This window comes from Sebastes umbrosus, chromosome 9, assembly GCF_015220745.1.
Source record: "Sebastes umbrosus isolate fSebUmb1 chromosome 9, fSebUmb1.pri, whole genome shotgun sequence".
NCBI classification, from domain to species: Eukaryota; Metazoa; Chordata; class Actinopteri; order Perciformes; family Sebastidae; genus Sebastes; species Sebastes umbrosus.
The window spans coordinates 25,694,689-25,720,186 of NC_051277.1; the positions used below are offsets into that span (position 1 = coordinate 25,694,689).

At 40.0% G+C, this 25,498-nt stretch overlaps 1 protein-coding gene and 1 long non-coding RNA gene across 7 annotated transcripts in view; one reads left to right on the forward strand and one right to left on the reverse strand.

Annotated features, from left to right (window-relative positions):
• The window catches only part of si:ch211-26b3.4 (connector enhancer of kinase suppressor of ras 2), an 83,192-nt gene that overhangs the window by 42,304 nt on the left and 15,390 nt on the right, over positions 1-25,498 (reverse strand). For all 6 annotated transcript variants that reach the window (XM_037780632.1, XM_037780637.1, XM_037780634.1 and 3 more), the window contains exons 2-5: positions 20,855-21,018; positions 9,055-9,257; positions 8,138-8,225; positions 5,893-5,934 (exon numbers count right to left, since the gene is read on the reverse strand). In XM_037780632.1, coding sequence (XP_037636560.1) covers positions 5,893-5,934; positions 8,138-8,225; positions 9,055-9,257; positions 20,855-21,018 — 497 coding nt within the window. The remainder of the gene's footprint in view (positions 1-5,892; positions 5,935-8,137; positions 8,226-9,054; positions 9,258-20,854; positions 21,019-25,498) is intronic.
• On the forward strand, positions 5,164-7,223 carry LOC119494622. The gene is made up of 3 exons (XR_005208254.1): positions 5,164-5,271; positions 5,397-5,437; positions 5,928-7,223. It is a non-coding gene; the product is annotated as an uncharacterized LOC119494622 (long non-coding RNA).

Here is a 25,498-nt window from a genome sequence, read left to right on the forward strand (position 1 = left end):
TTTGATACATACATGCTGAAAATCAAACATTTTTGCTGTATTAATTTAGATATTTCCCAAAGTAAAAGTCCCTAGAAGTGTATGATTCAACTTTTTCCCGTGGCCTAGTGTTAAAAAAAATTAACAAAAATCGCAATAAATCGTAATATCGAATCGATAGAAATTGCAATACCTAAAAAATTGCAATACATATCAAATCGGCACTCAAGTATTGGTATAGTATCGAATCGGGAGATAGGTGTATCGTCCCAGCCATACTAAATAGATAAATAAGTGAGAAATAAGTAGAGGAAAAGCAGAAGCAGAGTATATCTAACGTCGCCTATAGAGCCAGAAATAGCGTGTGAAGTCCCCAGCTGGAAGCCAATGACAACATTGTGGCTTTGCTTGTATCCCTCTTTGATCACTGGACTAATAGTCTTGACCCTGGATTAACACGGGCCGAGAGACAAGGGGCCAGTTACCAGCGTGGAGGGACTCTCGGCTCCTCCGGCGCTGACACACCCAGCCTTGATCTGACACGCCTCCGGAGAATCAGAGCGCAGATTATGGGGAAGTTAACTTATGTGGCTGGCTGGCGTGAGATTTAAGAGCAGTCAAACAGAAAGCCAGACATAGTGCGCTGCCAAATGGATTAAGCTCTGGCTGCACACTGCCCCCCCACCTCCCCACACCGCCTCTCCTCACCCACCACCTCATTCTCATTCTCTCTCTCTCTCTCGCGCTTCCTTCCTCGTCGACTCGCACCTTCTCTCTCACGCGTGCACACACAAGCGAGCGTGGTGCATCTAGTCCACATACATGAGGGGCAAATATAAACCCGAGCCGAGACACAGGGAAAGATGGAGAGAGGGAGGAGAGGAGAGGAGAGGAGAGGAACAGAGAGGTAGGGAGGGAGAGTCCGGGAGGAAACAAGGGAAGGGGAAAAAAAACACACAACTAGGACAGTCTTATGTAATTCCTCTCATCCTTATGCATGCATGCACATAAAAACACACACACTCATACACACTTCACGCTCCATCAGACTCACACATGCTCATATCTTATCTCTCTCTCTCTCTCTCACACATACCACACACACAAACACACACACACACACACTATCCCCGTCCATCTGATTGCTGCAGGCCGTAGTCTGGAGGAGAGCAGAGTAGCAGCAAGTTTTGCATTATTGAGCAGAAGCTGACAAACGTACAACTACCACTACAGTAGCTACAGCAGAGCTGACCAGAGCATTGAACCCCATGCTGGATGCACACTGGAGACTCCCTCATCTGTATGACGGTACTGTATGTCTGTCTGGATCAACCTCCATACATCTATTAAAGGGATAGTTTGGGTGTTTTTTGAAGTGGGGTTATATGAGGTACTTATCCATAGTCAGTGTATTACCTACAGTAGGTGACGATCAGTGCGCCCCCAGTTTGGAGAAGCAGATGGGAGTTAAAAAGCAAAGCAATGTACTGCTGTGGACGGGGCCGGCAGCAAAACGTATTTCGGCCTCCTAAAAGAAAGGCTCACCTAAAAAAAAGTGTGCGCTATATTTAGAATATTTTCACCATTTTACACTGCTGTCAGTAAGCCCTTTCCGACGGAGAACTGAAGCCGTTGTATCCATCTATGCTCTCGCTAAAGCAACAAGACTTCATTGAAAAAAACTGTAATTTTCCCTAGCAGAACACGGGGGTTGCTGGTCTACCGCTGCCTCGATCGGGTAGTTTGTTTGTGCTATTGTGTGACTTTGGTGAATCCGAACTAGCCAAAGTCACACAATTACACAAACAAACTAACTGATCATAGCATAGAGAGAGCATAGATAAAGGCTACAGTTCCCTGCCCGAAACATAGACTGTATAGCTGTCTCACAGCAAGATAAACCGGCAAAAATAATCTCAATATAGAGTATACTTAAATTGATATTGCTTATTTTAAATGGGGCTTTCTTTTAGGTGGCTAAATTACGTTTTGCTGCCGGCCCCGTCCCCAGCAGTACATTGCTTTGCTTCTGAGAGGTAACTCCTGTCTGTTTCTCCAAGCTGGGGGCGCGCCAACCGTCATCTACTGTAGGTAATACACTGACTACGGATAAGTACCTTATACAAACCCCACTTCAAAACACCCAAACTATCCCTTTAAGTCAAACCAATACCACCATGTGAAAAGACCTGACTTTAAAACTTTTATTTCTGTAATTCTGTAAAAAATACACAACTATTAAGAGCAAGTTATACTTAGGTTTCAAAAGTAAAATACTCATTATGGAGTTGCTCCTTTTAGAGTATCTGCAGTTACTTATATTACTGGATGATACTAATGCAGTGACATGTAAGCAGCATTTTGATGTTGATGAGGTGTGGCTGATATCAGCTACTTTAAATAATTGTCATAATTATAATATTATCATTTCATAAGATGATCATGCGTATATAATGAAAATTGAAATTTGAATCAGTGGAGTAACGTACATTATTCCATGTCAAATAATTTAGTAAATGTACTAGATAATGTTTCATCGTTGGTCTGTAACAGTTTTCAAATAGATAGTTATTAGTTAGTTATTATTCAGATAGCAGTAAGATAGCAATTAGGAAGTAGTTAGTTAGATAGTTAGCTAGTTATTTTTCATTTTTGTGTCATGTCCAAAACATGGTCCATCCCACATTGGCTTAAGAGACAGTGTTGTATTGTAAATATCCAAAATACAGCAACGTTTTCCATATGCAAACCAAAAGAAAGAAATGGGATAGATTAATTTAATAGAATATACTGTATGTCTATATACAAAATTCAAAAAATTAATTTGTATCCTTTTTACTCGTTTGCTCGGCTTTCTCCAGGTAACTGGCTGATTTAGGATGCCTTCACAAGCCAAGATTTAGTCCGTTTGAAGTCGAATTGTGGTACGTTTCATTTGGGCAGTTGTGAACGCAGCAATCGTATTCTGCTGCAGACCAAAACAACCGGTCCGAGACCTCTTGCGGGAGGTGGTCTCTGACCCTTTCTAAGCGAACTCTAGTGCGGTTCGATTGCAGTAAGAACATAATCTGACCCAATGGCCCGAAGTGAACCAAACTGCAGGGGATTACAGGTTGCCTTCGTGGGCAGTTGAGATGGACACAGATAAACAACAGTTTAACATGAGTGGGAGAGGACTGACTTGGAGTTCTGCAGAAGTCCGACGTTTGCAAGAGAACACAGAATATGCTAAATAACGTCCACGAAAGTAGTGACGTTTATAAAGTCATTGGAGATAAACTGGAGAGGAAGGGATTGATGCTCACAGTATATCATCGCTGAGTAAAAGGGAAATTACTTCGGCTCTGCTCCTTCGTACACGCCCCTCAGCAAATATACGTTTTTATTTGGTCTGATTAATTTGTGCACTGTGAAACCGAACCAGACTAAAGAGAAAACCAAACCACAAGTATCAATTTCACTCTGATTCGGACTAGCCAAACGGACTATGGCTTCTGAAAGCGCCCTTAAATGTTTCTTACGTGACTAGCCAACTGGGTCTTTGTCCTTAATCAGTTATATAAACAAAAGAAAAATATATACAGTATATTTATGATTTTTTTTATCTTTGTAAACAATATATTTCACGGTTCCCAATAAAAAAAGACTCAATCTTATATAATTTTATATCATTAAGAAGACACATTGGACAAGTCAACATTCCTTCTTCCAAAAGGAAATACTGTGCTGTTTCAAAATAGAGAGGTAAAATACCAGATCTCAACTGTGCATCATCATCTTCATCCTATGTGTGCCTGTCCATTGTGTATGATTTAGTGATCTCCACTTTATTCATTTCTGAAACAGTAGTAAACAAGAATCAGCAAGGAAGCAGCATCTAAAGACAAACACCCCCTCTCCCTTCATGTTGTCTCCCTATTTCACACATAAACCTCCCACACATAACAGACTTAGTCATGTGTAGCCTTTAGTCTGGCACCCAGGGTTTGTGTGTGTGCGCGCGCACGCATGTGCAGAGCCATTTAAATATTTGAATTTGCCTGATGTCACTATCCTGTGTCATTAACAGGCCTGCAACAACAGAGGTAGACGACAACCAAAAAGCTAAGGGGGGAGTCACTCTTACAGGGGGGAACATCGCACCACAGGAACAACAAACATCTCAAATACACACTTATGATTGGTTCTCTTTATAGAAATATGTAATACAATCACATTTATATCATATACTGAGAGAACATCTGATATGGGATTTACTTTTGGCATTAAAGGCTCAGATATTTTTCTGTGAACTCCCCCTGCCAACATTTTATTTGGTTTCCTCCACCTGACCTTGAATGGCAGCAGGAAGTGTCCCGATCCAACTGTCAGCCCGGATCAGACACTAGCTGCTCACTCGGTTTCACACGTGGACACAGACAGTCCTCCGTCATACATGCATGCACGTACACACTCACACACACAAACACAAGTATGCACACACACACACACACACATACAGAGAAGCTAAATTGGAGCTTTCAAAAGGCCTCAGGCGCGCTTGCACTTTAGCATGCACAGTTTTGTGCCACAAATTCCCACAAAAACACACAGCGCTCTGACATGCACACACACTCCCACGCAGAACACACAGGCAAACACACAGACATTTTTCAGCTTTTCAGTGTGTTTATGAACTGTTTGTGAATCATTACGACTGTGTTATCGGTACAAATTGCAAAAGAACGTATTTAAAAGACTTCATCAGAGGAACGGTTCCACATCTTAGTATTCTTTCTTACTGAGCTTAGCAAAGAGACTGTAAACAGGGGAAAACAGCCGGCATGGTTCTGTCCAAAGGTAATAAAATCCTCCTACCAGCACCTCAACAAATTAGTTATTTACATATAATCAACATGTTATGTCTCCTTTGTTTCATTTGTACAAAACCTGAAGTGTAAAACGTTGTGGTTTTATGGGAGGTTTGGTGCCGGACTGTTTCTTGGCCCCCGAGCAGTAACTTCCTGGAGTTGCTGCTGGTTGCCTGGTAACTGCTCCTGTTTTTACACTTTGGTTTTGTACAGAGTTGTGTGGCAAAAATAATTTGATGTACGGTGTTAATTTAATGAGCTTTAGAGGTGCTGCTAGGTAGATTTTGTAATCTTGGGACAGATATTTAATGTACAGACAGGAGAATGGTATTTCATTTCTCATCTTACCCTTGGCAAAAGAGCAAATAAGTGTATTTTCCAAAATGCTGAACTACTCCTTTAATGCAACAAGGACTTTTGCAAGGTTGACTGTGAAATCTAGGTAAGGTACTTTGTACACTAAGCACTTTCAGAAGCCATAGTCCGTTTGGCTAGACCGAATCAGAGTGAAATTGATACTTTTGGTTTGTTTTCTTTTATTTATCATATTCTGTGTGTTCTCTTCAGCCCAGATGTCAAGCAAACATCGGACTTCTGCAGAAGTTCAGGTCAGTCCTTAACCATGTTGTTTACTTGTGTCCATCTCAACAAATGCCCGCACAGGCAGCCTGCGTTTTAGTTCACTTGGAAACGCTCCAAGACCACCTCTCACAAGCGATCTTGGACCGGTTGTTTTGGTCTGCACAAGAGTATGATTACTGCGTTCACAACTGCCTAAATGAACCGCAACAGAGCTCGATTAAAACAGACTAAATGTTGGCTTGTGAAAGCATCCTCAGTATATACAGAATAATGCTTTTCAAGCTTATGTGTGAAGTGACCAGAGGGGGAAGGATGCTGAAATAAAATCAGACTATACTGTATACATTAGTATAGCAGTCTTATCTATCCATTTAATAGCTGTCATTATTGAGAATGCCACTATGCTTATTCCCAGGCCAACAGCTTTAAATCATTATTGATATTTTCACAAGAATCTGACATTTTAAAAGCAGAAACTTACCACATGGAGAATCTTATTCTCTGTCTCATACACAGTGCAATCCTGTAAGACAAGAAGAAGACAGAAAGAAGAAAACATGAGATGCAGAAAGCATCTGTGCGCACATCCGCACGGAAGCTCAAATATCTCCCTCCTCCAAATATAACAAGCACGGAAGAGGGAAATAAGAGAAATGAGACGGCCAACAGGAGGAAAGATAGATGACTTGTTTTTCAATGGAGAACATCTGCAGTCAGCTCTTTTATTTCTATCCTTCCACATTATGCATATTACTTTATAATCTAGGCGGACTAAAACATTGGATTGACCAGTTCTGGATCTTCTCCGCTGCCTGGAGCTCCACGAGCCTCCGCACCGCAGGATTTAGAAACTACATTATTTGAACGTGACAGATTGTTATTTAACGATAGCTGATGGTTAATCTATTTCTGGGAAAGCGGCCCACCGAATCCACCAGATGTGCATGCTAGCAGTTAATTCGTCTGTTTGATGCATTAGTGCGGGCGGCGCTGCCACCTTTGTCTGTCTCGCTGCAGCCTGGCAACCACATGTTCATTTGGCCCATTGTGGACCCGCGGTGGCCCCGTTCTCCTCCCTCTCCTCTGGCCCTTGGAAGAGGGGATGGGTGTTATCTGCTCGGCTCCAGGATTCACTCCGGGCACACGTACAAACTCTCTCACACACTCTCTAAGCGGGCTCTTACAGGGAGGACGTGGATGGGGTCCAGGAGAGCAGACATACTTTCTGTCCAAACAATGAGATTTCTAAAGTATCAGAGTGTGTGTGTGTTAATGCACCCCCATTTTTAGTTTTTTAAAAGTGCATTTATGTGTGGAAGTGTGGTGAATCTACACGAGGGAGCCAGAGGGGGAGCAGAAGGAGGACAGGAAGTGAAGGGAGGAGAGACCCCTGGTTCATTCTCCATCAGGGCCAACCAGTTAAGCAGAGGATGTGGTTTCACAGTGAGTCAATGAGCACTTTGCCTAAGGCTGTTACTGAGAGCTACTCGTCCCGTCAGCCATGCTGCAAACAGCCTGTGGCACTGGGGCATATGTTCCACTCATAGTCAAATCTATAGAAATGAGCTAAAGACCACAACCAGCTGTATAAGTATTGATGCTCCCAGTCCAAACCCACTTTAGCTTTGCAGTCTCAATTCAAATTCATGACCTTTATTGTATCATTGTAATGAATATGGACATGATGCATGCATCCTTGTGCATTACGGGCCAGAGAAAAAAATCGATACAGCATAGTATCGCGATATTTGGCAATAATTGTATCAATACACGGTCGTCAATTACCGATCTTTTATTATTAGGGCTGTCAAAGTTAACGCAAATTTGTTTTAACGCCACTAATTTCTTCAACGCATTAACGCAATCGATCTTTCGGAGGTTGTAGCGGGCTCAGTTTTAAAGCTAGAGTGAAGATACACCATGTGAAACTAAAAAACCTAATGAATTCATTGGTACCATGTCATACTAGCTTGTCGCGAAGGAGGCTAAATAACGCTCCAAAGTTATGCTAAATTTGGGCGAAGAAAAACTGGCATGGCCATTTTCAAAAGGGTACCTTGACCTCTGACCTCGAGATATGTGAATGAAGACTCTGAGATGAAAGAGTGAAACTGTATCTTATTAGATAAAACAGATGTTGACAAACTGCATAATATGCGGTTAAAAAAGGTAATAAATCGCCAATCGCGATATATCCAAATTTATTACACAGCTTTGTTGAATACTCAATTCTGACTGGTCAATCACGGCGTTCTACTGTCTGTAATTTCTTTATAGCACACCCTTGCTATGTATAACAGACCGTTGTTATGTATAACAGACCGTTGCTATGTATAACAGACCGTTGCTATGGGCGCAGCTCTGATGTCGGACTCTGGAGGACCATTTTAGTGTCAAATGATGGATTTCTTAAGTAAGTTGCTGTGTACTAAGCGGGATAATGTACGGCTAGCGGGTCATTGTTGTGACATAAACAGGGTCAGGGTTTATTTCACAACAATGACCGGATCGCTGTACATTATGCCTTACATATCTTATCGCAATACTCAGCATGTTGCAAAATGTTTACAATCGCAATAAGATCATATCGTAACTTAAGTATTAATTGATATGGTATTGATAATATCGTATTGTGGGGCCTCTGGTGATTCCCACCCCTATTGTGTGTGTGTGTGTGTGTGTGTGTGTGTGTGTGTGTGTGGGTGGGTGTGTGTGGGTGGAAGCACCTGTTGTACGATGGTGGTTAATTCTAGGCAGAGCTGTACAATGTTGTTCTTCAGTAATGAATACTCTGTCACACTGGCGAACGGAGACCTGAAGGAGACAAAAAAAACAAAACACAGTTCATAATTTGACAGATGCATTTGAGAACTTCAGTAGAACATTGAATTGGTGTACTGGTCATGATCTTATTCTAAATTGTGTTACTGTTTTTATCAAATCCTCCTGTTTGGAGTACAATGCTTATTGTCTCCAAGGTCTGAAAATCACACTTCTATGAATGTGAGCAAAGCATATTCGGCCATTCTATTACAAAAATGACAATTTACTGTTTTGAGGAAGTGATTTTAGCTATATTGGTGTTTTTATTTTGTTCCGTTCATTTATTTGCTAACAGTGTGATTTAAAAAGCCGGGGTAGAGCAGTGAGAGAGAGCAATAAAAGCTATTCTCTGCTCCTCTCCGAGCACATGCGCAAGTGATAAAGACAAACAACAATATTTGGTTTTATATGACGGCCAGGAGGCTGTGCAACCATGGGATCTACTAAAGCTCAGCATCGCTTTATTTGTACGTGTTCTCAGTTTCATATGGTTCTTTCAGCTGATCTAACTTCAGGATAACAACATAAAAAAACATCCTTCTATGAATTATGTTACTTTATGAATCGTAAAAATAACAGGAACATCTGATAATATACAACACAAACAACCTCTGTGAGGTTTATTATGTTCCATTTTTGTTTAAACTTTGTTTCAGAGGGGGATTGTAAGGTGTTCCTGTTATTTTGTCCACTGCCTGGTGTGCCCTGTGTAGTAGCTAAAACACATTATATATTTAGATTTTTCTACTCAACCTTACTTGATGAAATTGGGGATATTGTGCTAAAAGTGATCAAATTGCCAAATTGGTGTGGTTGCTACCTGTCGAGCCAGGCCAGCAGGTTCTTGGCTGCACCGATCAGATCCACCACCGAGGTGAGGAAGTCGTTGGGTAGTCTCCGGGAAGCTCGTCCGTCGTAGTGTCCGCCCCTCCGCCGGCCCAGGATGAAGTTCTGGAGGTTCTTCGCTGAAGCGTTCAGCTTGTGAGACAGAGTCCGAAGGTTCTCCGTCTCCAGGCCGTAGTTCTGCAGAACAAACAGAAGGACTCATTTTAGAATGAGAATCACATACAAGTATATGCTGTTCTGCTAATGTGCTGCTTTTGTTACGCAGACTGTGTGGACATTGTGCTAGAAATCCTTGGTTTGAGGTTACTTGTGGCAGTGATTTCTGTTTGATTCAAAGTTAAATAGTTTACCATTTTGGAATCTTTCCAAGAGTTAGATGAGAAGAAAAAAAAACACCTCTTTTGTTAATACGTTCACTTATTAACATTTTGTATACACAAAAAGAAATGTAAAAATGACAGTTAGTGGTAGGTAGCTCCATACTTGACTCAATAAATATGAGATAAGGAATGCACCGATACCGGATCAGATATGGAGCCGATACTGACTCAAATAGCTGTATAGGGTATCGGTGACAATGGAGCTGATTTATTCAATTCAATTCTATGTTTATATACTATATATATTATAGACTGGAATTTTAATTCCTGTTTAGGTTTTGACCTATTTGTTGCTGCATTAAAACGATTGTTAAGGTTTTAACAGGTTCCTGTTAATGTTGAAGATTTTTTACCAAGTTGCTGGTGTACAATTTATTCTAATAATAAATGAAAATTCAGTAAATGTATATCTATGTATTTATTTGTCACATTTGGTTTTACAAAGTTAGTAAAGCAATGTTTAAGTCAGCCCTGATGTTGCCTTACACATAAAAGAATGATCCCAGTCATTTCGACACAGTGGTATCGGATCGGTACTCGGCATCGGTTGATACCCAAAGCGAAGGTATCGCTATAGGTATCGGGACTGAAAAAGTCGGATCAGTGCATCCCTACATGAGATAGATATCGATCTTCTCATCTCACCTCTCATCTTTACCAAAATGAACTACAGGTTTATAAAAATCCTTTCTGTATCCACAAAGAAACATCAAAGAGTAATGTGAAACTGCAATAGATTTTGGAATAGATACAACATAACTCACACATGTGTACTTTTATCTGTCTAAATAAAGATTACCCTTCCACACGTTAACAGAAAAAGTACCTACTGTGATTAATCGTTAAGTGGTTATTCTGAGTGGAATTAACTGAAATTAGAATAACCATCTCTGAATATCCATTAGCGTTTTCATATAACAGCCACTCTCCACGCTAATACAAGAACACCAAGCTGGTCGAGTAGCCCATTACTGCACTGTGACCCTTTTAAACACACACACACGCACACACACGCACACACGCACACACACGCACACACACACACACACACACACACACACACACACACGCACACACACACACACACACACACACACTCACACACACACAGAGAGACCCACTGAGCCACATTGCGCTCAGCGTCCCAAGGCACCTCAAGTCATGTCCTGCCTGACAGAGCCTGATTCCTGCTGACACAAAGGCTACACACACACACATACACACACATACACACACACACACACACACACACACACACACACACGCACACACACACACACACACACACACACACACACGCACACGCACACACGCACACACACACACACACACACACACACACACACACACACACACACACACACACGCACGCACACACACACACACGCACACACACACACACACATCCTTGTATAGTCAGATGCACAGGCTTAGCTAGACGTATCTATTCCTTCTCTGCCTCTAGATCTATTCTACACAGTCACGACCACAGTGACTACAAAGCAGAGAGGGTTTCACAGTGGCAGCAGAGAGAGAGAGAGAGAGAGAGAGGGACTAAAGAGGCAGAAGACAAGAGGTAGAGATAGAGAGAGAGAGCACCCAGCTATGCATCTCACTGAAACTGGGTCAGGCATACACTGCGTTCTATATAATCTTCCGTATTCTGTGGGAATGTAGAGGTATACATGAACTTGGAGGGCACATGTTTGCACATCTGTAATTAGCCTGTCGTATGATTCGATCTGAAGCGGTGTGTCGGTCTCTCTCTCCGGGGGACAGAGTGCTGAGCTGAAGCGAGGGAATAATGCCCCGTGTCGACTGTCTCATCGTATGTGTGGAGAAAGAGAGAGAATTAATTTGAGCGGTGCGTGCATGTGTGTGTCAAATCAATACAGTAAGAGGGCGATGCCATTAAACAACCCCCCCCACCCCCTCCCTCCAACTTCATGTCGATGCGGTTGCCATAGCAGCCATGTGTGGAGTGGCCTCTCCTCTCTATGCTGATTATTTCTACCATTGTTCACAAGAATCACGCTCAAGCGCTGTTTATGAAATGTTTGGGCCTAACGGGGAGACTTCTCAGTATTTCATTATTTTCCTTTCCAAAGTAAAGCATTAATCATTCATCTCGCTCCGCTGTACATTCACTCGCACCAACGTGTAGAGTATCTAACCTCTATTAATCAACAGAATATTGATTGTGTTGCTCTCAGCTTGGGAGATCTGGGTTCGCTGCTCAACTCAAGCAGATGAGTTTTGTATAATGAGTGAATTTTTGATTTTTACTGCAGGTTTTTCTTCTTTTTTTTTACCCAAAGCAAGTTCAGCTGATATTTTCTATAACTGGATTCAAAATGAAACCAGTGCCATTCCCCCCTTGGTTTTAAGAAACATCTATTTACAGCAGAGCTGCCCAAAGTGGGGCACAAGTTGGTTCAAAATAAAGTTCGATTTGGCCAGATGTTAGAAAAAAAAATTATTTAATTTTTTTATTAAAAGGCCCGTGGGATCGCTGCGATCCTGAACGACTTTACTACGACTTTCGGAGGCTGTATCAGGCTTGGTTTTAAAGTGAAGCTGGCATCATATGAAACTAGAAAACCTAAGGAATCCATTGGTTCCAACCATGTCATACTAGCTTGTTGAGAAGGAGGCTAAAGCCCTCAACATTGGGATAAACTTTGGTGAGGAAAAACTGGCATGGCCTTTTTCACAGGGGTCCCTTGACCTCTGTACTCAAGATATGTGAATGAAAATGGGTTCTGTGGGTACCCACGAGTCTCCCCTTTACAGACATGCCCACTTTATGATAATCACAGTCTGGAGCAAAAAACATGCAGTTTTTTTTTAATGCAATATATATATATGTGTGTTATTTTTTCCTTTTCTAAAAAGGGTGTCTTTGAATACTTCTGCACACTGGGGTCCATAAACATTCTTGGAAATGCATAAATTATGACTGTATATGAGCCCAATTGTATTCAGCAGGTGGATTTTAACTATGGGGTTAACTATGTAAAAGTTAAAATAATTTTCAATTAGGGGAACTTGGAACTTGGGATCCTAGTACCATTTTGCATCAAGTACAATAGGTGTATAATATAACTTCTTTTGAGTTCCAGTTTTGGCCCTCAAAGGGAAAAAATGTGGGTTCATTTGGTAGAGAATTCCAGAGAGTCGGACTATAATGACTGAAGACTGTAAATCAGGGGTTCCCAAATTGCAATTCTCTACCACATGAACTAACGTCTGCAGTGTCTTCTTTTAAAAGCAGACTAAAAACAAATCTGTTTTTGAACGCTTTAGTTGGGTTTAAAGTCTGTGGTTAACGGGTAAAACTTTTATTTTAGAAGCACATTGAGTCTATGCCTGTCATATGAAATGTGCTATATAAATAGACTTGACTTGACTACAGTTCAAATAAAGGGGCTGAAATTATAAAAGAAAAAAGGGCTGTCTTCAGCAGCTTAAAAACTGAATACAAATTAGGAAGCTGACATGGTTTGATTTGTTTGTAATAACCTTTTTTTATGGTACTGTTTGAAACAAAGTGTTTTAATTCAGGTAGTGTTACCCCTGAGCGATCAACAACTAGAAGAAAAACAATTACAAGACCATCAACCAAAGTGCTGCAACAAAAAAACATAAAAAAGGGCGAGAACGGTGAGACTAAAATCACTCAGAGACAAACATACATGCACATCAAACAAAGGGCAAAGGATACAAGTAGAGGTGAGTGGAGGGGTCGGACGATAAAGGGGGGATGCTACCTCACAGACTACAGCGGCTAATCCAAAGATAACATTCAACATTCATTTAATCTTTCCTTCAGCTGAAGAATCCTGTTCCTCCTAATTAGCTCAAATGAAGACGAAAAGGACAAGAATTATAAATTATGGCAGACCGTTTATTAACTTTCACGCAGGATGTTAAAATCCATTTTGGAGTCACACGGGGTAACACTGAAAAGGAAAGGAACCACCATAGAAAGCTGAGTCATCTGTGTGAAAGAGTTACAGGAGGAGATGACGGCATGAATCACTTGTCTCAGAACAAAAGCAGAACTGGGACAAAGCTCCAAACATAATAAAGCTACCTAATTAATATTTTGGATTATGCCAAGATATTTTTAAGTTTCAGAGTTGTTAGGTTTTGAAGACTGATATATTTGAAGTTGTTTGTAAGATGTTTTGGTATAGAGGCAGAACATCCTGTCTGTTTGCATTAGTTTCCTTCCATGCAGGTGCTCCGGTTTCCTCTCCAAGTTTCAAACATATGAAGGACAGAATGATTAAAAGCTCTAAATTCCTGATAGATATGAATGTGTGTCTGTGTGTCAGCCCTAACAGACTTCTGAGCTGTCACTCAGTAGAGAATCATGCCTGTCCTCTGGCTCTAAAATAAAACTTTGGGGGACACCACAAGGACAGCTTGAATGTAAAAAGCTAATCTCAACCTCATCAGCTGACCCAGGGGGTGCAAAATAACATCACAATTTGTGTGACAGCTTTCCTAGAGAGAGAGATGACCAGAGGCCTGAACTACGAAGCAGGATTTGGCGTTAGCGAGGTAACTTCAGGTTTAACTCTGGGTTTTCCGTACTACGAAGGTGGTTCACTTCTTACCGGGGTAGATCACCATGATAACTGATGCTGAACAGCTAACCTGCTCCGGAGCAGGTTATGTTCCAGATAAGAGATCAACTTGTATCGAAGCACCTCCTACTGACCAATCAGAGCTCGGTGCGTTGATTGTATGATAATATCACACACATATGAAGAAGTTTAAGTCATAATCCAGGCTAAAAACAACACAGTTTAAACTGAAAAATGCAGAAAGGACAGCTGGATTTATGCTCTGGGTGTTTACCACTTTGTATTATGATTTTATATTTATTTTCTTTATTTGCTCTTGAGTCCGTAGTACAGGCCTCAGGACTCTATTAGGCACCAGTAGACACAACCTACAAGATACAAAGTGATCCGTGAAAAGAATTATTCATTTGTCTTAACTACTCATACTTTCAATCCAATTGTAAGGTTCATTGTAAAGTTTAAACCTTCACATATTACTCTTCTGCATCAATTGAACACTAAAATCCAAGATAAGGCTGCAAACTAATATGCACACCCTCTCTCACAGTCTGCAACTCAACAAAATATTGTCCTTTGAAATAATTACAACGATGCAGACCTGAGTCGATCAGCTTGGTGGTCTTAAACTTAGTGACCGTTTCCCTTGCAGAGCAAGCAGAAAAAAAAATAGAGCATGCAGCAGTTTATTACTCACGACCTCCCTGAGCAGACGGTTGGACAAGCTGGGTGATGAACTGGTGAATGAAATGATGAGGGAATACCAGCATCTGGCGGCAACAACCAGACGCTATATGCTCCCAAAAAAAAGCTCAAATATCTCCAGGTACTATCCTTTAGCGTGCATACACAAGTTTCTCATCTAAAAGTCCCTTAAAAACTCATTCCCAGTTCGTTTTAGCTTTAAATTAGCATACAACATCAACACACAGTAACAATTCCTTTTAACACCGTTTTGATGGATTTGATTGGGCGACAGCTCATTAATTTTCTCTATTAGAGGTTTACTGTTTTAACCTGTTAAATTTACTATGAACTGTATTTAAACACTGTAAATGAACTAGAAACTCTACCAACTACTTATCGTTGTTTCCATTCACTTATTTATTCTTGCCTATATATGTAATTTTGTAGACTGGGAAACAGCAATATTCAATAATTCTGTGCAAAATTGTGAGCTGGCTTCTATGGCTGACTTTTGTTATTTGTGTTGTTTTGAGTTAATAAATAGATGTTTTAATTTGCTCAGTTTTTACACTTTTTAATGTAACATCAATACAATGACACCTACTATGAGCCTTTCAATTCAGGTTTTGGGATGAGCAGTGATTTCATTCTGAAATTATGCCCATTTCCCAGCACATCTTGCTGAAAACTCTCTGCACCCACAGAAACCTACTTAGCATACATGCTGGGGGCAAAAACTCGATTGCATAGGCATAAAAGAAGGGACTTTTCCACATTTACAGCGAGACTGAAAGCTCAGTCAGCGCTTGAAACTTGCATTGATCCGGGGCCACAGAAGCTCCCCTTTTTTTACTGCAGAAAGACCAGAAAGTCATAACGGTTGAGCCAGGGGAACGAGGTTCTGCTTTCCTTATGATGGATTATATTGCTGACGACAGTGAATCGTCCTTTATTATCCAAATATTCACAGCAGGTACTAGAGAGCAGCGTCCCTTTGTTACCTGGAGAGTACAGTTAATGAGCGGTATAATGAGGTCAGTTGAGAGTTGCTTCCCTGCGGCTAACTTAAAGGATAATTTTGATTTATTATAACTTGGGTCTTATTTTTTGCAGTTTTGGCCTTCATTTCTATTGATTATGAAAATATTTTACTCAACAAAGTAATTGCTGAGATCTTGGAAAACACTGCAACTTTGCAACAGAAACAGAACAAGACAAGAAATGAGCAGTGGCATGATCAGAGAAGTTGTAAACCAGCCAACAGTTTAGCCAGATTATCTAAACTACAAGTGAGCATTGCCAACATGCCTGTAATAATCCCTCTCTGTACATGAAAATACTCATTCAAAAGTCTGGAATCGCCTGCAACAAAAGCTTGATTTGGTGATACTCTATATTTTTGAATGGACTTTCATGCTTTTAGGTTGTAGAAAGACCTCTTTACAAATAGATGCTATTTTGTATGAAAGGTTTGCAGAAAAAGTCCTGTTTTGTACATGGAGAATAAAACGCTGCACAATGGTTCAACCAGATTGAACTGATAGGGCAAAAGGAGACAGAGATACCTCTGAGCAACAGTTGAATAAGAATAGAAGAAATCACCAGTCATTGGTAAAAGAAGCTTAGCATCAAAATGTGTGCAGATTTAAATAGGAACAGGTTTCAGTGTCAAGTGCACAATAATGTCTATAACAAGCTGGAATTAACAGGCGTGTTGCTTTAGCAAAGCTATTCTTAAAACTTCAAAACAGAAATAGAAGGTTAGTCTATGGTTAGCACTATTGGAATATCAGCTGAACACTATATAAACTGACAAATCACAGTTTAAACTAAAACACTTGGAGCCCGATTGCACCGTTGTGTGCACCGATTCTGATACCGGATCAGATATCGGGCCGACACAGACTCAAATAGCTGGGTCGGTATCGGTGAAAATGGGACAGATCTATTCAATTCAATTCCATGTTTATATACTATATACATTATATACGGGAATTTGAATTCCTGTTTAAGTTTTGACCAATTTGTTGCTGCATTAAAAAGGTTTACACTTGAATTGTAATTCCTGTTCATTTTGAATATTTTGTTTTACTAATTTGCTGATGCACCACTTATTATTTTAATAATAAATAACAATTCAGTAAATTTATATCCATGTATTTATTTGTTACATTTTGTCTTACAAAGTTAGGAAAATTTGTGCCTTACACATAAAGATCCCAGTCACTTCCACAGAGTGAGGCATACAGCTTATTGATTAAAGACTGGTATCGGATTGGTACTCTGTATTGGATACCAAAAGCCCAGGTATCGCTATCGGTATCGGGACTGAAAAAGTCGGATCGGTGTATCCCTTCACCGTTGTGGTTCAATAATGATCGTGGGTCACTTACACTTTTCTGGACTAGAAAACAAATTCAAAATCTAAAGGTATTTGGGGGAAAAATCACTCCAACAGTATCCTCCCCTGTCATGCAACACTGAATGGACATTGACTTGCCGAAATGGAAGTTTGAATCATTTCATTATTCATCTTTTGGTTGGGGCCAAAACTATTTCAAATGTAAATAATGCATTTGGTATCTTAATTATACAGTTTTGTTTTTTGTTTTTATCTCTGTTAGCAATTATTGAAGTTAAGAAGAAAAACGTCAAACAGGTGATTCCAAACTTTTGAATGGTAGTGTTTGTCAAAGTTTCTTCTCCAGATGTTGATGTGTTCCCACATCTCAGCAATAAACTTGGTGAGCACTGTGTTATTAAATCGATTATTTGATTAGTTGTCAAATATTAAATTAATCGCCAACAATTTTGATAATCGATTAATCAGTTCGAGTAAGTTTATGGGAAAAAAAGTCTAAATTCTCTGATTCCAGCTTCTTAAATGAGAATATTTTCTGTTTTATTTACTCCTCTATGATGGCAAACTGAATATCTTTGAGTTGTGGACAAAACAAGACATATGAGGACGTCATCTTGGGCTTCGAGAAACACTAATTGACATTTTTCACCATTTTCTGACATTTTATAGACCAAATAACTAATCGATTAATTGAGAAAATAATCAACAGATTAATTGAAAATTAAAATAATCAGTAGTTGCAGCCCTAGCTAGAACCTAAGTTGTAATAAAGTGGTATTATCCTTTAATACGACTTTAGTGATACATCTTGTCTACCTGGCATCCCTACAGTATATGTGTGTGGTGTGTGTCCAGTTCCCGGACATATGGTGATTGCTGCTCTGGGACACTCATTCCCATGCTGGAACGTTTGAATGAGAAGAGCTACACACACACACACACACACAGACAGACACATGTGTGCGCACACACACACACTCTCACACACGCTCACACACATTCAAACAGCCCCAACTAATCCAGCCATGTGTGCCTGGGAGATAAGGTGCATCCTGCATACTCTTTCTACATACTCTCTCTCTCTCTCTCCTCCTCTTCCTCTCTCTTTCCCTCTCACTCTCCCTTCGTCTCTGTCTCTTTCTCTCTCTGGGAGAGTAGCACCTAATTCCCCCTAATTCCCTAATCCTGAGCAGGGCCACTGCACATACAGTCAGCAGTGACCGAGGCAGTACACACACAAAGCAGGGCCCAAATGATGGAGGCTTTCTCTAGCCATTTCTTAAGCCAATATCAATAACTGGTGGGGAGACATAAACAACAACCAATATAGAAATCTTTCTACCTGTGAGAATTTCTTCAGCAGTTACATGAACTTACTCTAAATTGGTCTTAAAGTAATTCTGGCAATCAGAGCAACAATTATATATATATATATATTAAAAAGTTTTTGAAAAAAAGAAACATATATATAAATACTTTTTATAACCTATTTGATCAAATTAATTCTAAAAAGACACTAAAGGTAGATATATAGTGGATACTATGGCTAGGTATGGTTTCAAATTCTTGGACACTAGTGTCAATACGATATCTGAATTTGGCCACCAAAACCCAAAGAATATTTTCTTTGATATCTTAGATATTTTTCCACGAAAATCTTGTTTCATTTAACAAAAGAAGAAAATATTCTCAAATGTTAAATATTGTCAAAACACAAGCAGCTGTACAAAAACTTTCCTAAATAAAAACTGTAAAATTGACATAATTTAAATCAGCTGTGGCTGGCGAGCTAACCGCTAACACTCGAGGTTAAGGGAACCTGCTAACTAGCAACATGCAACATGCATTCATTGTGTTTTCTCTTTATACTTTGCTGTTTACTTCCCTCTGGTATTTTGTGTTTGGGATTGTACATAATGTCAGTCAATAAAAGAGTTATTGAAGAGGGAAATAAAGCTCTTTAAGATTCAAACAGTTTATTACAAGTATGTTGGAGAATTCTTGGTAATAAGGATAAAATATTTTGATCCTGTGACAGGAGAGTTTTTTATGGAGCCCCAAAACCAATGTGATAATATCAGTTTAAGCAAAAAATGCAACTGATTAACTCAATAAATAAAACTTTAGTTAACCCCCTGAGACCTGCGGGATTGTGGGCGATACCAACTGACTTTACTGTCTTTTAGAGGCTGTAGCAGATTCAGTTTTAGAGGTAAAGTGAAGGTACACACATCATATGAAACTATAAAACTATAAAAACCTAAGGAATCCATTGGTATCAACCATGTCATGATTTGTCGTGAAGGAGGCTAAATAATGCTCTAAAATTAGAAAATTTGGCAAAGAAATACTGGCATGGCCATTTTCAAAGGTGTCCCTTGACCTCTGACCTCAAGATATGTGAATGAAAATGGGTTCTTTGGATACCCACGAGTCTCCCCTTTACAGACATGCCCACTTTATGATATGCCTTTCATATTCATCCAGTTTTGCAGGTAACCTATATGGAGAAATGTGTTTCTATGTTTTTTTGGGAGGAAATGACAGTTTAAATAACTAAAATGGTGTGTAAAAAGAAATATAAAGCTAGCTTGTATACTTTTCCCTTAACTTCCAAATGTGAATAAAAATAGGGAAATTATGTTAATTATTTTATTTTTTGTCTTCACCTCCACTCAGCTGATAAAATACATTAAAACTGAATTGTTCTTACTCTTCTAGATATTATTGCACTAGTGTCAAACATCAGCGGAGTAAGTTAATCAAAAAGACTGTGTGGCTTGCAAGTTTAACTGAAAACACTGTTAGCTAAAACACAGTGAGCATCAGCCTTTATAGCTAGCTACCTGGCTGAAGCTAACCTTCATCATTAAAACACCAGCCAGTGCACATAGATTAAAGAGACCTATTATGCTTTTGTGCCTTTTACCTGTCCTTAAATGTGTTATATGTTTTTTTCTGCATGTAAAAGGTCTGCAGAGTTACAAAGCCCAAAGTCCACGCCAAAGGGAATTACTCTGATCCACAGAAACACTGCTCCTGAAACACCTTGCTTGAACTCCCGCCTTTTCTTCTGTAATGTGGTGATGTCACCAATTAATACATTTGCATAACACATAATACCTGCCTAGTGGTTAGTTTGGCACGGCCTCAAACAAAGCTAGTTAGAGCGGAGCTGGAGTAGAGTCCGAAGAGTTTGGTTCGGTTGACCAATCACAACAGAGTGGGCCAGCTGACCAATCAGAGCAGACTGGGCTTTTGAGGATGAAACAGAGCGTTTCAGGCAGAGGGTGAAAAGAGGTGATGCAGCACAGCCGGTATGAGAAAAGTAAAGCGTTTTTTTAAACATTAAATTATGTAAACATGTTCTGTATGTGGAAACCCCAAATACAAGTATGCACCTGAAGATGAGCATAATAGGTCCTCTTTAATCATCTATATGCTGTGCTACATGCTGTTGCAGCATCCCTTCTTGTAACAGTGACTAAAGCATTTTAGCTGACAAAGTTAGCTACTTATTATTTATTCATGTATTCAGTTCTATTTCTGACTTGTGTGATAACCTTTTACTACATTTTGACAGTTCTGGGGCTCCATAGTTGGCTCATGGTAGTCTCATATCAATCCAGTATATCTGACCAATGGTAAGACACACTCAAACACACAAAAACACCCGCATATGTGCGTATACATCACACCCTCCAAATCGATTGAGAGTACGAGTGTCAGTGACAGTGACAGAGGTTGACTGACCAGGGCACAGAGCAGGTCGACAGCTTCCAGGATGAGCTCCTGATGTCCTATTCTGGTGACACCCAGCTCCTCCAGCTCCTGATGGGTGATGTGCAGCAGCTGCTCTCCTCCCATCTGCTCCCGCTCGAAACTCTTCACGTACTGCTGGAGACAGTCGTCCAGACCTGAGGAGAGCACAGACAGACACAGATTAGCCAGTGCGGATGTTTGTGTGCTATCACTGTGTATAAGGGGTCAGTTTAGTAATATATATACATAATTACTATTATAATATAATATATTACTAATGTGCCTAATTAGAGAGCTTAATGCCCCTCCAGAGACAAAAAAATATAAAAATGAGTATAGGAAATAGGGATGTAACAAGAACCGGCATTTGAGCATGATAGAAAAAGATTCTCTGATAATGCTACATTGTGAACAACAAATCTGTGTTGAAATCAGCAGGAGGAGAGCTATTTAAGGTTAGCTGTAAGCAGCCGGTGGGAAGCACACTCCCAGTAGGCTAAATGACAGAGGTTGCACTGAGTTACATTATGATTCAAGCTCTACTCAGTAAAAATGAGCATTGGGTGAAGGTAAATTATAACGTTAACATGAAGTGTTCAAATGTAATCTTGTAAAATTTTGTTTTTGGCGAGAAACTTGAGGCGGATCATCAGGGATTACTAGTAAATTTGCAAAAGAACAGTATGCAAACGGATATAAAGGCGAGTATGTTAAAGTACATGGGGTTTATTGTTTTCTTTTCGTTTATTATTATGGAATCGAACTGGGTATTGAGAGTTGTGGAATTTCTCTGGTATTGGTATTGACTATAGGCCTACTAAAGTTCTGGTATCGTGACATCCTTAGTAGGAAATATTGATTGCAGACTGATAAAAATACAGTTTTGAGTTCCTCTCTGTCATGTTGTACTCTGAATCCTGGTCCACTTATACTGTAGCTGCAATACAGAATTCAGGCATGAGTGCAGACACCCACACACCAAAAACTCAATGCTAAAGTCTGCCAAATAGAAACACAGGCTAAACACCAGCCTAAAGCCGGAAATTTCATCAATGCTTTATCGACAACTTACTAACTGTCACCTAGAAAACACATATCTGTTGGGTTGGCTTCCCAATATCTGATGATTGCACACCGTGCTGCAATACGATTTCCTGTGATGCTTTTTACATACAAAAGAATAAAAAGCAATGCATTTTTTCAGAGTTTGCAGAAAAAGCTGTATTTCATGCACATTCTGAGTGATTAAGGGTGTGTCCAAAATATACCCAGAGAGACGTGAGCAACATATTGACGTATGACTTTCTGCTGTTAAGCTGTGGCTGCCCGCCATGCAGAGAGCCAATCAGCTGCGCATACTGTAGACGTGGTGGGTCCGGGATACTATTGATCAGTGTGAGCCTCAGGCTTTGAACCAAACAAAGTCAGCAGAAAGCACACCTCCCCACAGACCTAATGAACAAGCCTGCTCCAAAATAAGCACACACAGAGCAAAAAAAAGCATGAGAGGAAGCTAATCCATGCACACACACACATGGAACCACACAAACAGCGCACTGTGCGAACACACTCACTTCGAACACAATCACACGTACAAATACAATTACAACTGCTGCTGTTATTCGGGGTCTTGACGCCTCTGCGGAGGCATGTTGTTAAAGCAGAGTGGAGCTGTGAGGAAAACACTGATGCCCAAGGGAAGCGATGCTGACAGAGAGCAGACAGTGTGGTAGCACCTCAACACAGTCACCACACACACACACACACACACACACACACACATATTCGCCACAAAGGATGAGCAAGAGGAGGCATCTTGCTCTTGGTATGCCATGGGACATAACAGACGAAATATAAGCCCACTGTTGCTCTGAGTGACACGGACAAACAATCTTGTTACATACGGCACAGAAGAGCAATTGAAAATCTAACACGTCAGTAAGAGGATCTGCTCTGCAGCGCCACAAGTGGAAATTGTTTAATGGAATACATTCCCTATGGACAACCCCTCATAGCACACATGTTAGTATGTGTTTCACATACAACATTATCTCAGGCGAGATGTTATGACATGAAGTATGTGAAAACCACACATGTAAAATCAAGTAGGTGCATGTGATGACTTGTTGGTGCGCATGCAATTTGGTACTATTTTAATCAGGTGAAACTACTTAAGAACAAATTGTTAAAACATTTTAAATGCTGAGGTACTTCACTTGAATATTTCAATTTCGTGTCAGTTTCTGCTTTCTACTAATCCACTGCAATTCAGAGGTTAGTGTTGTACTTCTTACTCCACTACATTGACAGTTATAATTACTAGTTCCTTTACATGTTTTACATACAGTACAAACAGGTCATTTTCCTGCGTTGAATACTTTTACTTTTGACACTATATTTTGCTAATAACTTAAGTAACATTTCCACTGCAAGACTTTTACTGGTAATAGAGTATTCTTTCCTTGTGGCATTGCAACTTTTACTTAAAGATGCTAAATGTGAGATTGGGAGCATTTCTATTGCCTCTGCACGGCTCTCAACATGGCGACAGCTAAGCCGGCAGCTCTCAGCTAACAGTGTTAAAAGCACTAAACGTGAAAACAACAGCAAAAGTGCTGACAGAGCTAACAGTGTTAACCCCGGGGGGAACCGGTTATCGGCTGTAACCAACGTATGAGAGCAGTGCAGAGCGGCGGCATTGAGCTAGCCAGTGGGGCACGCTCACATGCACGAAGATGGACTAAAATGCACTAAAAGCACATGCGGCCGGCCTGGCGATGTCAACAAAGCAAGGAGCAGCTCTGATTACAACACAGAGGGAGAGTGACTTCATTCTCTGCTCAGGTAGACATTACTCCTCTCTAGCTTTACATGGCAAATAGTTGTTTGATGCTATATTAATGCTCTGAATATCATATAGAGAATATTTAGGTAAAGGATCTCGATCTTTTTTGTTTTTAGTTATTTGTATTGATTTTAGGTGGAGCTAGTTTCACAGGTATGGTTCCTAAAATAGGGGCAGGACCCCGTTCAAAGGGCCACAAGATAAATCTGAGGGGTCCTGAGATGATGATAATGATTCATGGAAATTAGAAAAAACAAAGTTCAGCTACACAAATCTGAAATATTTTTTTTGTTTTAATTTGTCTCCGTTCTGGGCTTTTATTTTGAAGAAATGGCAAATTCTACCTCTTCTGAAGTTTAATCAAAAAGTAAAGTCTAAATCTAAAGTTTAGATGGGAAATCACTTGCTCCATCTCCCCCCGTTTCATTGCTGCTGCCGCACTACTGTACACACACGCACCTCTACACACAACAAACAGCGATATCCGTCTGTTAATAACTACTAATAATTAATGTTGAATATGAATAATGAATAATGTTGTGGGATTATTTCTTATTTCATGGGCTATGGGGCTTTATACATTATTATTACATACTAAACTAAAATTAAGCATTTACGAATACTGATTGGGCGGTTGATAACCATGGCAACAGTTGAAGCTTCAGAGCATTGGGGTCAGCCCTAGCTAAATCCAATAACTGTGTTGTATGTTTTTTGTATGTAAAATATGAATCTGAAAGATAACTAACTATAGCTGTAAAATGAATGTATTGGAGTACAATATTTATCTTTGAAATGTAGAATAGAAGTATTGAGTAGCATTAAATGGAAATACTCAAGTTAACTACCTCAAAATTGTAATTAAGTAGAATAATTGAGTAAATGCACCTAATTACTCTCCATCACTGACTTGCACATGTGAATCAATACTCTGTCACGTGGACAGTTAACATGTGATCACATGTTCATTTTTCTATGTTTTTTCTGGAAATGGCTGTAAGAAGCTCTTTAAATTGTTGTCTACTCTCATACCCAGTTCCTCATATTTATTCAGAAAACCAAAAAAATATGTGATAATTCATTTCAATACAGCTCTGCATGTTTTTTTTTTACAAGAATGCTCTCGGTGACCAATGCTTCACTAAGAGTAAGTGCACTGCTACGTTCCAGCATTATATTTAAATTAGCTGTTTTCCTTTCCTTTCAGTGTAAAATGTTTATTACAGTGGGAAAATAGTCTAGCGTGGTCTAATAAATCATCACCAGTGTTGGCACAAGTGGACTGAGCGTTCAGATTTATTTAGCTAGCCAGCAGCTACAGATGCAGAGACAGCCATGCAGGGAACATGGAGGCAGAGCAGAGAGAAAAGCCCTGCAGCTAATGACTATCTGAATATGTGACTTCTGACCCTCGCTATCAGAGAGACACGAGAGGAAAGATGGCTATTTCTCAAAATGGTAATCTTTATGTCCGAAGGGAAGTGAGCCTCCGAAACCAAACCAATACATTCTTCTCATTTCCGCTGCCACTCGCACATTCGTCCTTCCCCATTTACACCGCTGCCTCTCCTTCTGGAAGCGCTTTTTAATGGTAGTCATGTCGTACCATGTGGCATATGTCATCACAATGCAAATGCAATATCTGACTGTATTTGCAAAGTGATGCCAGTATAATATCTTCACTGCACATTTAATATTCTCTGCAGGTGGAATGAACTTTTTCACACTTATTATTCTAGTCGTGACTTCATTCCTCTTCCTGGCGTCTAATCATTAATAGTTGCACCTCT